This window comes from Strigops habroptila, chromosome Z, assembly GCF_004027225.2.
Source record: "Strigops habroptila isolate Jane chromosome Z, bStrHab1.2.pri, whole genome shotgun sequence".
Classification (NCBI taxonomy): domain Eukaryota; kingdom Metazoa; phylum Chordata; class Aves; order Psittaciformes; family Psittacidae; genus Strigops; species Strigops habroptila.
The window spans coordinates 19082257-19097048 of record NC_044302.2 but is presented as its reverse complement, the minus strand read 5'-3'; the positions used below and the strand labels follow the sequence as shown (position 1 = coordinate 19097048).

The window sequence follows — 14792 nt, the reverse complement described above, 5'->3', positions numbered from 1 at the left end:
GGCAGAAGAGCGCTCCTCTGACTCAGGCTTCTTTGGTCCTTCTCCACGACAAACAATGTCTAATGAGTTTGGCACTGTGCTCTCCCATTACCCTTCCCCAGCAGCATACACGCACACACTGAAAAAACAGGAAGCTAGAGACCTAGAGTAAGAACTATGCATCTAACGAACACCAAATCCCAAAAGCATGTTTAAGACTGTGGAAACAATATATTTGGAAGTCTAAATCATGCAAACCATTTTTAGACACGATCATTAAACAGGTAGATTTATTTCAGTTTGCACACACAAATCCTCCCTCTTACAGTCATGTGTTAAAATAACTTGTTAGTTGGTCGTACAAAGGACAACACCAACTACTATGACCTTTACAGTTTGTGTCATTAATTCTATTAGACCATTTACCAATCATTATTTTTGCCCTTTTAAAGACTGCAGAGAGAATCCAGTCTGGAAGAGCCCTCCAAGCAATTTGAAGGAACTAGTAAACATACAAAGATGAATATAAGTTGGGTGAAAGAAATGGAAGAAAGAAAAAAAAAAAACCACAAACCAAACCAAACCCAAACTAACTGATAACCCTTAAAATGGAAAGGAGTGAGAGTAGCTCAAAAAAATCCAACACAGGTATTCAAGAAACCAGAGAGTAAACAAATTCAGGCAAGTCTCACAATAGGCAAGGGCAAGGCAAAAAAAGAGTTATGAAGAAGCTCAAGGGAAAAAATGGAGTTATGGAACTCTGGTTACTGAGCAGGATGGCCATTACATCCAAATAATCCTACTGGGTGAATGAAGGCAGTAAAGAAGTCAAGTTGGACAAGTCATGAGGCCTTCAATGACCATAAAATGAAAGTGTTCAAGAAACTGAAACTAGGTCAGATTACTAAAGTAGAGCATAAAAACTACCACAAGCACATGGGGCAAGATGCTAGACAGGATAGACACAGCAAAATACAAAGACCAAGACAAGCAGTACCATTCAACATCAAAAGCCTGCCATGACCCTGAAAAGGCAGGTGTGTTAAATGCTTTTTCTTTAGTAAAGTCAACTGAGTAAACTGCTTACAAAGTTAATAGCAATGCAGAGTCAAGAAAACTGGAATAAATAAAAGGTTAAAAAGTACTGAAAAATTATGGGCCAGTAAGCTTAACTTCAGGTTTAGAAGTAGTATTAATAGTCTACTTGTTCCAGTAAGCATTTAAAAGGAGACAGAGAAACAAAACAAGGCAATGTTTGCTAAGAACAAAACCATGTCAAACAAATTTTGTTTTACTATCAAAGGAGGTCTTCTGGATAGCTAGCACAGAAAGAAACTCAAGCTTTGTTTTAACTTCGGACTTTTAACAGTACCATGCATGGAGAAACCACTGAGTCTTCAGAAATTTAGTGAAGCCTTCTTCCCCATTCTGCTGAGACCAGGTTTACTGCTGAGGGGTCACGAAAGTGAGCAGATGCTCTATGTTCACATAGTACCTTTAAGCTACACAAAGCTGCAGACCTCCAACCTTACGTCAGGCATCTCTGTCATCCTTAATCCATGAAAACCAGGAGGTCTGTCATTTTGAATGTACTTTTACTACAAAGAGACTAGTTTACAGAAGCTTCTGTTCAGTATTAAAACAACCCTGGCTCATCCCTTACTAAGCTGCTAACTATGCTTCAACATAAGCTGTCTAACTGGAGAATATAATTAAATAATATCCAGAACAACTGCTCCTAAAGTACATTTTTCTCACTATTTGCAGTATCAGACTGCACATTCAGGACTTATAATGTTTGCCCACCAGTTGTTCACTCCTCTGCGATGTACTAGCACATGTGTATGTGCAGCTGTGCAGCGAGCCAGGCTTCTCCACAGAAGGAAGGTCAATTACTATCAAATGTCTGAATAGGAGCCCTGTGCCAAAATTATCCAAACCACTTTATTATTCTAGGTTTGTAAGCCCATAAACAAACAGATTCAGACAACAGGAGATGTTACAAGGTACTAAGAAAGTGCAACACGACCTAGGTCTTATAAAAATACTACTGTGAAAACAGGATCATCAATCAAGTCCTTTAAATAGCATGAGGAAAGACTTGAGCATTGCCACAGACATCATGTGTGTTCTCAGGCAAGTCATATAATCCCAAATTTTAAAAAGAACGACAACCTCTTCTGTTTTTCAGTTGCCATGACAGTTACCATGATCTCTTTCTGAACACAACGGTATTATTACGAATGCCACAGAAGTACTGTAAATAAGAACAAAAAGCATATGCAACTCCATTTTTTTATTTCAGTATCCTATTGATTTGCAGCAGTTCATATACTTCTACGGATGGAAGAGGAGTCTAAATCTTCACAAAGAACCCAAAATACCAAATAGTCATAGTTTTCCTTTTCTGCATTTAAAAAGACAAGTGATCACAGTTCTTACTGGTACGCTATCCCATTAAAGCTCTCTAACCTCATATTTAACTCCAGTTTTCCACTGCAAGCTGTAAGTTCTCCAGAAACACTTCCTACAAGCTTAAACAGCAACATAAAAATTATATATATAAAGAAATAAAACCACAGCAATGCATTAGTTTGTAAGAGTATAACTGGCTAGTAAACCACCAAATATGGTACTGAAAAAGTGTAAATTGTGAAAAAAAAAATTAGGTAGCATTGCAAGGTGGAGCAGGAAGACACATCCTTACAGACCAAGTTTAGCAACACACAAAACAGCAGTGCAAGTTCATGCTTTCAGAAAAGGATGAGTTAGAACAACTGCCATTTTATGAAGCAGTTCTCTCTCTTCAACGATTTTGTGCTCTGTTTCATGGGCATATCAGATTACTCAGAAACGACAAAAATAAATTTTACTTCTGTCAATCACGTACACAAGGGGCAGCTCTGTCGTGCCCATCAGAACTTCACTCATTTTCTTGTGTTAAGGAAGAATACTGAAAATGTACAAGAAAAACAATCTTCTCAACAGTGGGAGCTCATCAATAAATCTTTTCCAAATTCTAGTCTGGATGAGAATTCATTGTCCTTGGTAGAAATGCATAAGAATAATGAAGCTGTGCTAGTTTAAGCAAGTGAATAATGCAGCATAAAAAATGTTTACAACTGACAGGGAATAAAATAAGAACATACTAGCTCTCAGGGTGTAACTACGTGTTACTTTTTTTTCAGCAGCAACTACCCTCCCACACACACACTTGACACAAACGGTGAGGGGAAACGAGAAGGGAGGTATTTTTAACCCAGATGATTTTGGCAATCTGATCTGCAGTGCACTAACGTAAACACCTGTATATATACAACTGACAGAATGGCAAGCTTTGGGACATGAGGAGAAACCAACCAGGCCAGGAACTGCAGGTGTTTTCACTATCAAATAAAAACCTAACATGCAACTAACCCTTAGACCATGGCCTGGTATGCATTTAAACTAGAATGGCTGCAGTGTACATCCAGCTTTGTGCTGAAGTAATGGAATTGAGTTCCAAATAGGGAAGTAACAGTCATGAAATTTTATTTGGTGTATAAGAAAAACAGACTAAATATACATGAAAAATCAAATGCATCTGCTTAAGCCATAAAGCATGTTTCAGAAAATTATGAATTTTTGTTGCAGCAAATGGGAGTTACTCAGTTGAGGTTTATTCCTTTTTTTAAAAAAAGTAAGTACTCATAATCTTTCATAGCAGAGTGCTTGAGATACATTGATAAAAAGTGACGTACAAAGTAGGTAAAAAAATCCAGCTTGTAACTGTACAGTTCAACAAGAATTAGTCATTCTAAGTTCAGTTACAAGAACAGAAAATAGCAAGTGGAAGTGCTAAGCAGTGTTTATACCTGTGCCTTCCCCAGCTATCCTGGTGTTTTAGCTTGATTATGAAGCACGTCTTTAAATGAAAACTTTACAGAGCTTGTGGTTCAGTATTTAAGGATTAATCCTTAATACTCCTAACAGGTTAAAAAAGAAAAATACTCACTTCCTGCATTAAAATCTCTAAGTTCTACAGGCTTGTCTTTGCCTCCTTTTTTGCTCTGTGGATATGTCATTCAAAAGGGCACATTATTTCACTGCATAATACCCTTGTAGACAAAAGGGAAGCTGGTGCCCTCCAGTTTGATAAAGCCCCATGTGTCATTCAGTGTTAGATAGATACTCAGCTTAACATGACCCTAGCAATTCAGAGATATTAAGAAAGACACTACAGCATTTCGGGACATTCTTAAAATGACGTAAGACATCTGTGCAGTGCTTACTAACACACAGTATTAACAGCCTATTTGTCACTGCTGTTCCACAGATGAAGTACATTATTCTACACGATCAATTGTTAGAATCTGTGAAAAGGACTGCAGCCCTGCAATCCCAGAGCATCTGGTATGTATAGACATGGGAACTGAAAGAAGACTGAGCACTTCAAAACAACTGGCATGTTGTGCCTGACCCACAGGAAGAAGGCTGATCATGAAGGTAAGTGAGGAGATTAGGCAAATACGGGTTGACGAGAATAAGGGAATTACATGCTGTAGTTGCCAGCCAAAGGTTTGTCTAGATTCTCGGTACTGCAGGCCAGTTTATCATCCACAAACTAACTCGTCCTTTGTGAGGGCAAAACCAACAGACTCCATAAAAGGCTTTCCAGTTATTTAAAGTTCTGGTTTATGCTGTACCTATAAACTGCAATCCTCACCTAACTACCTACATGAATGCCTTTGCTACGGATCAACTTCTAACACCAACACGCTTGCTGATGTAACCTATGGCTCTATAGAGACACCTCCAGGTTTACAGTCTGCCCCAGTCCTGAACTAAGCACTAAGCAGAACTCAAGTTTCCAAGACTGGAATGTGTAAGAAGGGCCATAGCAAACAGGACACAGGAGTGTGCAAGAAAGTGCGTGTTTTAGTTTATAGGAGAGTGTGGTGACATAGGCATGGCTCTTTGTGAAAACTGGTAGACAAAGAATGCAATAAGCCAAGGCACAGAGTTTGAGTGGGGAGATGCTTACACAATAAGCAGAGGGGAGACTGAAATGGAGGCATGCCTCTCTCTGTTTACCAAACAGAGCATGACACAGAGGCTGAGAACTGGTGTTGATAGCATCTGAACAAACTAGTGGGGGACCACTTCACACCTTAGCAAAATTACACTGTACTTCTGCCACTATCTTACAACATGACAAAGGGCAAATAATTCCACAGCAGGCAATTCTACCATATAGTTAACTCAGTACTTCAAATCGTTAATATTACACCTTTCACCAACATATGTCATAATACAGCTTTAATGTAGACTTCAGGTGCATGAAACTCAAAGGTTCTCTGTACATCAAAGGACTGAAATGAGCCAGGATGATAATCTGAAACTTTCCTGTTTTCCCAGCTGCTCACATCAGTGTAGAATCAGAAACACCTTGAATTCACTTTGCTAAGATCGACACAGTAAGCGTAACAGGGAGAAACAGGAATCAAACAGCCAAATGAGAAAGGGGAAGCTGAGCACTAACACCATGTTTTCAGCTACTTCCAGAATGATCCTCCAAAGTATAAAGACCACCACATTAGCATGCCTCACAACTATGCCACATGCAAGCCCTGAAACTTTGCATCTTTTCACAAAGTCCTAAATAGCTTGAGTTTATTCCAGCAGGATTGGAGGTATCACCACATACTGTACCTAAGCAGCCTAATCCCCTACCCCCAACCAGAAAAGCTAGGCAGTTTGAAAGACAGTAGCATTTGCTCTCAAATGCATAAATTTGAAAATTATAATGACAAAACACAGACACTGACCTAATTTAAAGAAGCTATGCAACATACAAAATGTTGTCAGATTTTCTTAGTGGTTCTTCAGATTAAACCACACATTCTCTTGTGCCCTTGTCACTTGAGTACAGCTATCCCAAATGACACTGTTAAAGTCTTTTGTAATCATAGAGTTACTCCATCTCATCAACTTTGTGTTTCTGATGCAGGGAATAACTACTAGAGAGCACCTAAGATAAACGTGAGTAGTTATAGATCATTGTAGACGTTATTTCAGTCCATTATGTAGCTATCAAAAGCACTGAATCATTGTCACTAATGACAATGGTTAATAAACAGTTAAAATGGTTAATAAATGCACCGTAACTGTGTTATCAGCTTCTCATTCTGTTTTTAGTGTATGCTTGCTTTCATTTTGGGTATGAAGGGTTACTCTGCAAAGCAACTTCAGTTAGAAGGTAACAGTCTGTGCGCTATCCCAACTACAGTCACAATTCCATTCTCTTCCAGCACAGTACAAATGCTGCCTATCACTCAATTTAAGCGGTCTTCCCATTTATTCTATTTACCAAAGCCATTTAAAAAAATTAACACCTGGGATTAAAAAAATACTTCTCCAAGCACTTGTTCCCAAAAAGCAAAGTTACCAGCCACTAAAACATGAAGACTCTCATTAAGCAGTTAATTGAAAATTATCTGCTTCCTGCAATCTTGAAAAACCTCATAAAGAAAATAGAAAGATAACAGTTTGAAAAGACCTATAAATTAAGTCCAAAGAGGAATATTTGTGAGATTTCAAAAACAACTCTCTCCACCAACCTGTTAAAAAGAACACAGAACAATTCAACGCCATCCAGTGATTTTGCTATATTAAAAATATTTCTCATTTTTAAGAGTGATGACTAATCTTCAAAATGCAGTCTGGGAGCTGTTTTTTAAACAAGCAATTCCTATTAATCTAAATATTAATATGACTAATATAATTCTAAATTTTTGGGAGTAATAAATTAGCTGTAAGTATCTGCTCACATTTCTACCTACAAACATCTTTTATGCAGCTTCAAATGAAGTTTGTTTCTGCTTAAAAAAAAAAACAAAAAAACCCAAAAACAAAGCAAAACAAAGAAACAAAAAATCCTAAAGAAACGAAAATCCAAACAGCCAAAACAGAAACACAACACAAACCCAAACTAAACCCAGAGCTCTATTTTCATGAATTTATTGCTGTTAGATCATGGTTTTGTGGTTGGATCCCCAGAAAGTTGATTCTTCTCTCTTTCCCCCAGGTACATAAAAATGAGGACTGGGCCTCCCAAAGAAACCCAACAAAAGTATCTTCTCTTTTATCACCCCTATCATCCTTTGTCTGAAAAGTAACCATAAGCATTCAGTGCCATCAAGACACTTAATCAGAAGAGCCACGTAAATGATTAAGTTCAGCTGTTCGGTTAACTCATGAGATGTGCAGGCCACAACCCAGCCCAAACGCTTGCTTATCAACCAGTTCTGCAGTTCTTCACATTTAAACTGATCTTCCCTGAATGACTTTGAACAGTTCCACAATTTTCTAAATGTTCTATTTTGCCAGTATTTCACAAGAATACTCACAGATGGGTGTACTAAAGGTAGAAGAGAATGTTGTCTTGTTAATAATCTTGGTCCTGCCTTGCAATTTTCCTGAGCCTTACTGATCACTTCACTCATCTAAATTCCACTGTCATTCGAACCCCTCATGGCATGCCTGGACAAATGCAAGAACTTGGATGTTGTTTTACAGGCTGGGCTTCCTGCCAAGTCTGCTCCATGTACTTCCCTGGCCCACTAGGGCAGCTTTAGGCAACAACTCCCATATTTATATTATTGCTGTGAACAGCCAAACTGCTGCTTACCATTGACCCAGGCCCATTCTGCTCTCACCTCTCACTCATTCACAGCAACATGACTTATTTGGCCAGTCTTTGGGTGGGACACGATAAACTGCTTTCAGTTGTACAATACAAAAGGAAAAAGACCATCAAGCTTTAAGCAGAGGGCTACCCTGAAGAAAGAAAGATCTTATTTCTAATTTTCACAAGTATGTAAGAGAAAAGCACTAGCACAAATGCTTTTGCGTCCTGCCCATTTCCCACATCCCAACTCAGGATTCATTTGCACTGTGCCCATAATTCACATGGGAGAGAAGGGGACAGAGGGTGAGGTGCGACTATAAATTTAAACATAAAATAAGGGAAATTTTGTTAAACTAGATATCATTTTCAAATTCCTGCACTACATAGACGCTCACTACATAGTGATTCTCAAGGCACTATGTAGTGACCCCAGAACCCTTTGCCAAACCACAGAAGTTATTAAATTAGGTCTGGTGCAACTGCAACTGCTTCACAAGATCACACAAGTGAACTTGGTATTTTCCCAAATGGTCTCATACTGGTCAAGCTTTATTCAAACAGGCAAAACTTCATTTAGTGTAAAAACCCACAACATATTCAAACACATCAGCTTCCTAGAGTCACACCTTAATCTGCTACCCCCAATGGCCAGGCAACTGACTCCACTGACACCAGATTTTACTTCAACACGTTTTCTCCCTCAGCGACTGTCCAAGCTACCCTGAATTCACAAGGTTCTTGTCACAGACACTCGATTTTTGGTCAGATGCAGCTGTTTGGTTTCGCCTCCTCCCTCCATCAGCAGACTATATAACCACACTCCAATGCTGATTTGCATTGTGTCAATCTTTTACATGCACAGACACCAGCATCCGCTAGCTTGCAAAATAAAATGATAGCAACTAAATTTCCCTCACGTGGTGGTTCCTATCTCAATATCTAAATAATAAACAAACCTTTCTCTTAAAAAGTATCATTTATATCTAAGGGAGAAAGAAAAGAAACTAACTCAAGCAACTTGTCTGTTTATTCCTTTCTTATAGTTGCATCAGTTGATCCCAGTCTTCATCCACACAAGCACTCTTTGTACAGCAAAGGTTTACAGACCAGCACGGACAGCTCTATTTGCATGGATGGCTCAAATTATACATATTAACCACAGAGTTACCATTTTGTGTAAAGACTTTGTCTCCTACCCATTTATATAGGCAACCGAATCAGAACAGAATAAAAAGCCTTGAAAATAGGAATAAAACTCCAGGTGAACCACGTGAGTGTGCGAAGTGGTCTATTAAAGAGACTTCGGAAGAACACATCTCACAAGCTTTTCTTGCTCAGTTAAGGAAAGCAAACTTTATAGCAGTTCTGGATCAGAAGTATGTGATCACAAAAATGAATTTCACCAAGAGCAACCCTAAGTCAGCTCACACCTCAAGTCCACAATTACTGCCAGCATCCAGCCCTTAATTTTCCATTCAGTCTAATTATGAGCCTCTTCTCTTTCCTACCACAACTTGGCTTTCTTAGTATTGCTTACCTAAATCACCATCTTAGGGACAACAACAGAAAGTTCAAGCATACTGCAAACTTCTGTAAACAGCTTAGACTGTTTTTTATTCTCTACCAGCAATCCCCGCCAGCAATACCTGTCATGAATACACATTTTAAAAACTGAAGAATACTCTACATATTAACAATCAAGGCAAATCTGTAAAGACTAGTTTCGCGATGGTATTTCAGGACAAATCATTGAGTTTAAGACTTTTACTACATATCTAAATTAAATGACATATTAAATGCTAGCTTTTGCTACAGAGATCTCTGCCTAGCTACTACGAAAAAGAATCAGTGCTCATTATCACTTCAGAGCGCTTAACACATGGGCAGGAGGCAACTGCTGAGCAGCCCAACAGTTCACAGATGCTCACAGAGAAAGAAGGTCAGACATGGAAACCTCCAAAAGAAAAGATCAGATATTATTTTGACAGTCACATCAGCCAAATGTGTATTTCAATCCTGATATTCAGTAACAGCCTCCAACCAATAAGCTAACAGCTCTAAGCTAGAAAGCAAAAAAAAAAAAAAAAAAAAAGGGACACCCCCACCCCCCAAAAAAAAAAACCCAAACAACCCAGAAAAAAAAAATATCAAAGGGGAACAAGAGTGTAGTTTTCAAATAAACTAAAGATCCAAAGCCAGGAATACTGTCCTTAACGAGAGTGCGGCTCCAGATCACAAAGATGTTTTGAACTGTCACTAAATTTATCACAGAATGAGCATATTCTTAATACTTTTCATACCGCACTGTTCAGGAGAAAAAGTAAGAGAGACTGTAAGACTCATCTGTAACAAGATTACTAAATAGTATTACTTAAGCATATATTAAGTCACAGGAAATATGCAGAACCCCTTTTTCAGCTTCTTTCACAGTTTCCAAGAAAATAAACCAGACATGATGAACCAGAAGTCCAACGAGGGTACTTTTCTTAGTATTTTTAAAGCACTCATGTAATGGAAAAACAAATAAACAAAATAAATCATGGATAATTACTTACATTAAAAGATAATATGAATTTCTCCTCCTCTACTCCACAAGAACAAAAGGGTGAAATTCCATACAGAACTCTTGTTTTACTGTCTTTCGCTCTTAAAAGACTTCATCAGAAATAATAAGGCACATTTTAGACAGGATTCTTAACAGCAGTATCAATAATGCATCAGTCAGAATTTCCCATTAAATAATTAGTTTTCTGAATATTGAAGAGTTTGCAGCCTCTCACTTTAAGTCAGTCTCCATTTTACGCACCACAAAAATTGTATTTTGGATGTTACAGAACCTTATAAGATCCTGAAATCCTAGCTTAGTACTACATATTCCAAGTTCTTTAAAGGCCCTTATCTTGTAAAAATTCATTTGCTGAATTAGAAGATGAAACCTTAAAATAAAAATTCAGCTAAAGAAACAACCGCAGCAACTTGTATTTGCTCCTCTTTTGCACAGGTATTAAACAGTGATGGCATCTTCAGCAGTTTTTAACAGTATGTGTGAAGACCTTAATGCGGTTTGCTTAATGCTTAAATCCTAGGCAAACTTCCCAAAATTCTATTGTACAGTATTGTAAAACCGGGTGCGAAGGGAATGGGGGCAGCATTCAAGTTAAATTATTCCATTGTCACATATTACATCCCCAAAATCTCTTCATTAAAGAGGCCAAACTTGGTGGCATCTCAAATACATTTTATCTTTGGGCACTGGGGGCCTGAATTATTTTGTCAGAAAAAGATCAAGCTCATTGTACCTAGAACTGTACCTTCTGTTTTGAGTGCTGAACACCACAAAAATCAAAGTGACAATTTCTTTCTTCCTTAGGACAATGACACTAAACTATCAGAGAAAAAGAGAGCAAGATTTTGCAGAAGGTGCTTAGTATCTAACTTCCACTTAAAAGTAGCTGAAGATCTTTTGACAAGCTCTTATTTAGCAACCACCTGAGCAAATTTCTCCTTTAGCTCACAAGCTGTATGAAATGGCTTATCCCTTTGATTACAAGTGAAGGGTCGTGCAAAGATTGCAATATTAAAGTATACACTTTCAACATCCTTAAAACCACTTTTCATGCATTCCTCTCTGCAGCACAAGCTACAACTTTCAGACCAAGCACACAAGCACTACTGCAGAACAGTCACCATTCCTGCCATTCAGCACAAAACTAAGTACGTTAGTTCTGCTATCCTACAACCCTCTGAAATTGTCCTGCCATAATAACTCAGAATCCCAGTTGATTTAATTTCTCTTATTATTAATATCATAAAAAGGGTAATCTATCGTCTAGGACTAGCATTTTCTTAGTAGTTCAGAAATCAAAAGTATAGTAAAGGAAATGAAAGAATAGCTCAGTTTTTCTTGCTTTTGATTAAAAATTCGTTAAAGATAAAATATATAAGTATATATCATATATGTTCATACAAAAAAGAATAAAATTCTCAGAACATTATGGTAGTCTCAGCATAAAAGAAAACATTAATGTAGATTTCTGTGTTATTTACACAAGAACTTTGCACTAGACACTTCTTCAACAAGGATGCCAATCCCAAACTTCTAGAGACACAGCATGAAACATGAGAAAGTGTCAAGTGTTCTCCATGATCATGGACAATTCAGTAATTTTAGTATTATTTATTTCAAATTCAGCAACTTCCCCTGTGACCTGCATGTGTTATTATTAGCATACATTAGAAAAACAAAACGCCCTTATGCTTACTTTGCTGCACAACAGACATCATCACTGAAGCGAGTGATAGGGGATTATTCAATATATGCTTTAGGGAGATGCAGGAACTTTTGTTCATCTAACTAATATGCTTGAAAGAGGGGGAGGTCCTTTCTTATATGCAGTCTAGCTCTTAATATGTAAAATACATGGGCAGAATCAACAGCTAAACTCTGGCAATCTCTTTAATAGGATACTTGAAGGCAGAGATCTATTCTAACCCTTGCCCCTGAAGGCCACATCTGTGCACAGCACGTGAGACCATCTCCAGTATTCTGCAAAGCAGTGGAATTAATGAGTTAGAGACACAGATGACAGATTTTTTACTGAAAGCTCCAGCAAACACATCATTCATGGTCTGAATATCACAGTTTCAAATTTGCTTTAAAAATGGTTTTAACTTATCAAGTTAAATTCTCTATATTCAGAGTAGTAGCTGAACTGCTCATTAAGGAATGCTACCAAAATACAAATATTAAAGAAGTACCACTAGTATTTCCAGTTTTCTAAGCAACTTGTTTTCTCACTCTCATCTATCATTGACAGAGAAGCACAGCTCAGACCACTAATTTTATATGAAAAGAATAGTAATAGGGGTGTCATAATTACTTTTGTTGTAATTTATTAACATGCTTCATTGTTTTCCTGCAGTCCAGTAACGCATTTATTTAGCCAGCAGAACTCCAGCCCTCTTCCCAACAGCACCATCTACTAAGTTGGAAAACAGGCAAAGAAAATCTCTCCTTATCTGAAGGAATCTGTAAACTACATCACAGCATCAAGTCAGTTAGAGATTTTGTAAGAAATCCATCCAATGAGTCTTCACATTGGATTACACACAGACTGTATCAAACTAATCTGTTTTCCAACCAACTTGTGCAGACAACCAAGTCAGAGAACAAAACAACATGGCTGCAACACTTAGCCTGAATAGCCGTGTTTCAGAGCTACCTTATCATCTATCCAGTTAGACTTAAGATAGTGCATTACCGATTAATACCTATTTCAAGTAGGTCAGAAAAACCAGCACACAGCCATCGAGGTCTGGTACAGCTACACACGGCACAGCTGGCTCTTATTGATTCTCTACATCATGATTCACTGGGAATACTTTATTTTCTGTGGTTTAAAGAAATAGGAGTTATTTTAAACGGGATTTTCAGGCTTCAGTGCTACAAAACAGAGTAAATGGAAACCCTCTGAAAAATGTGTGCATATACCTGTCTATATGGACCCAACAGCCATCACAGCTCACTCGCTGTGTTTTACCCACCCACACGTACATACACGCACGTACACAAAGTTTGTAAGAACACACTGGAGTAACTACGATGCTTTTCGTACGGGGAACAGCTCGGTCAAAACTTTCCATCTCAGGTCCCCGACAAGTCTCTAGTGCAGCCCCATTAGTTCTGTCGCTCCGTGCACTGCGCCAAGCTTAACGGCACGCTCCCCAAACCCTGCGGGGCCACCGGCGCCGGTACCCAGGGCGATCGCGGGCGGGCCCCCACCGCTACCTGCGCCGGGACGAGAGGCCGCCTGTGTGCGGGCCGGGGGCCAGGCCCACTCGATCCAACACGCCCCCCGCCAAGGCACCGCGCCTGGGGAGACTCCTTCGGCGCGACGGCCGCTCTAGGGTCTCTCTTCCCACAGAAAGTTCCACCGACGGCGGGCGGCCCGCGGAGCCCAAGCCCCTCCGCTGTCCCCAGTCCCGCGGGCGAGGGGCGGGGAGCGGCGCCGTGAGGCGGCCGAAGCCTGAGGAATGACGATGCCGCTGTCGCCCCCTCCCGCTCCGGTCTCCCGCATCCCGCAGCAGCGGGACAGGCGGCAGCCCCCTCCCTCGCCCTGAGGAAACAGGAAACCGAAAGCCGACCTCCCCGCCGGCCCGGCGGGAGGAGAGCGGCAGCGACCCAGCTGCAGATGAAGAGCGCACCTGCAGGCCCCAGCGGCGGCCCGGGGCCCGGCTGCCCGTCCTCCCCGAAGATCAGCCTGAAGTCGAACTCGTCGGCGGCGCCGCAGTTTGCCGTAGTCATGGGTTTGGCCGGCGAGGCGAACCGACACGCCGTCACCCTGCCGGGCCACGCCGGGCTGCGCTGGCCGCCGCCGCCCCTCAGGGCCGCCTCATAACACCGGATGGCGCCGCGGCCTGAGGGGACGGACAGGGAGGCGGGAGCGGGGGCGCGGGCAGCGGCGGGAGCGGGGGCGCGGGCAGCGGCGCGAGCAGCGGCTCGGGCCCCACCGCAAGCTCCCGTGCCCGGACACCTTCTGTCACTCAGCGGGGACGGCGCCTGCTACAGGCCGCCGCTGGCCCCGCCCCGCCCCGCCCCGCGCGCCGGCCCCGCCCCCGCGCCGTGCCGTGCCGTGCCGTGCCCCCGGGCAGCTCCCGTCCCCCGCCGTGCCCCGCCCCGCGCCGGCGTTTCCCACAGTCGGTCTCTCCCCTCCCCACCCCCCGCGCCCTCGCACGGTGACGTCGGCGGCACCGGCGGCGCCTCGTGACCCGCGCCGACGCCGCGGAGGGAGTGTGGGGCGCGGCGAGCCGCGGCGGCCGCCGGGGGCTGTAGTTGGTTGGTTGTAGTCGGTTCTGGTTGGCTGTAATTGGTTGTAGCTGGTTGGCCGGGCTGGAACAGGCGGCCAATCCGCGGGAGCCAGCTGACAGAAAGGGGAGGGGCAGCGGAGCGGGGTGCGGGTGCCACGTGTCACCGCGCCGCCGCCGCGCTCCAGGATGTGCCGGGGCGGCGTTCGGAGGGGCGGCTACGCTGCCTGCGCTGCCTCCGCTGCCTCGGGATCCCGTGCGTGAGCGCTCCCGCAAGACGCAAAGTGCCTCCTGAGAGAGCCAAGAAACGCGGGTTTCGTGTTAGTCTGCTAAAGCATCG

General features: G+C 41.7%; 1 protein-coding gene across 3 annotated transcripts in view; it reads right to left on the bottom strand.

The window, feature by feature from the left end:
• Positions 1-14469, bottom strand: part of NFATC3 (nuclear factor of activated T cells 3) — a 71993-nt gene extending 57524 nt beyond the window's left edge. For all 3 annotated transcript variants that reach the window (XM_030470996.1, XM_030470998.1, XM_030470997.1), the window contains exon 1: positions 13853-14469. In XM_030470996.1, coding sequence (XP_030326856.1) covers positions 13853-13952 — 100 coding nt within the window. In that variant the 5' untranslated portion in view covers positions 13953-14469. The remainder of the gene's footprint in view (positions 1-13852) is intronic.
• Between the last annotated feature and the right edge of the window lie 323 nt (positions 14470-14792).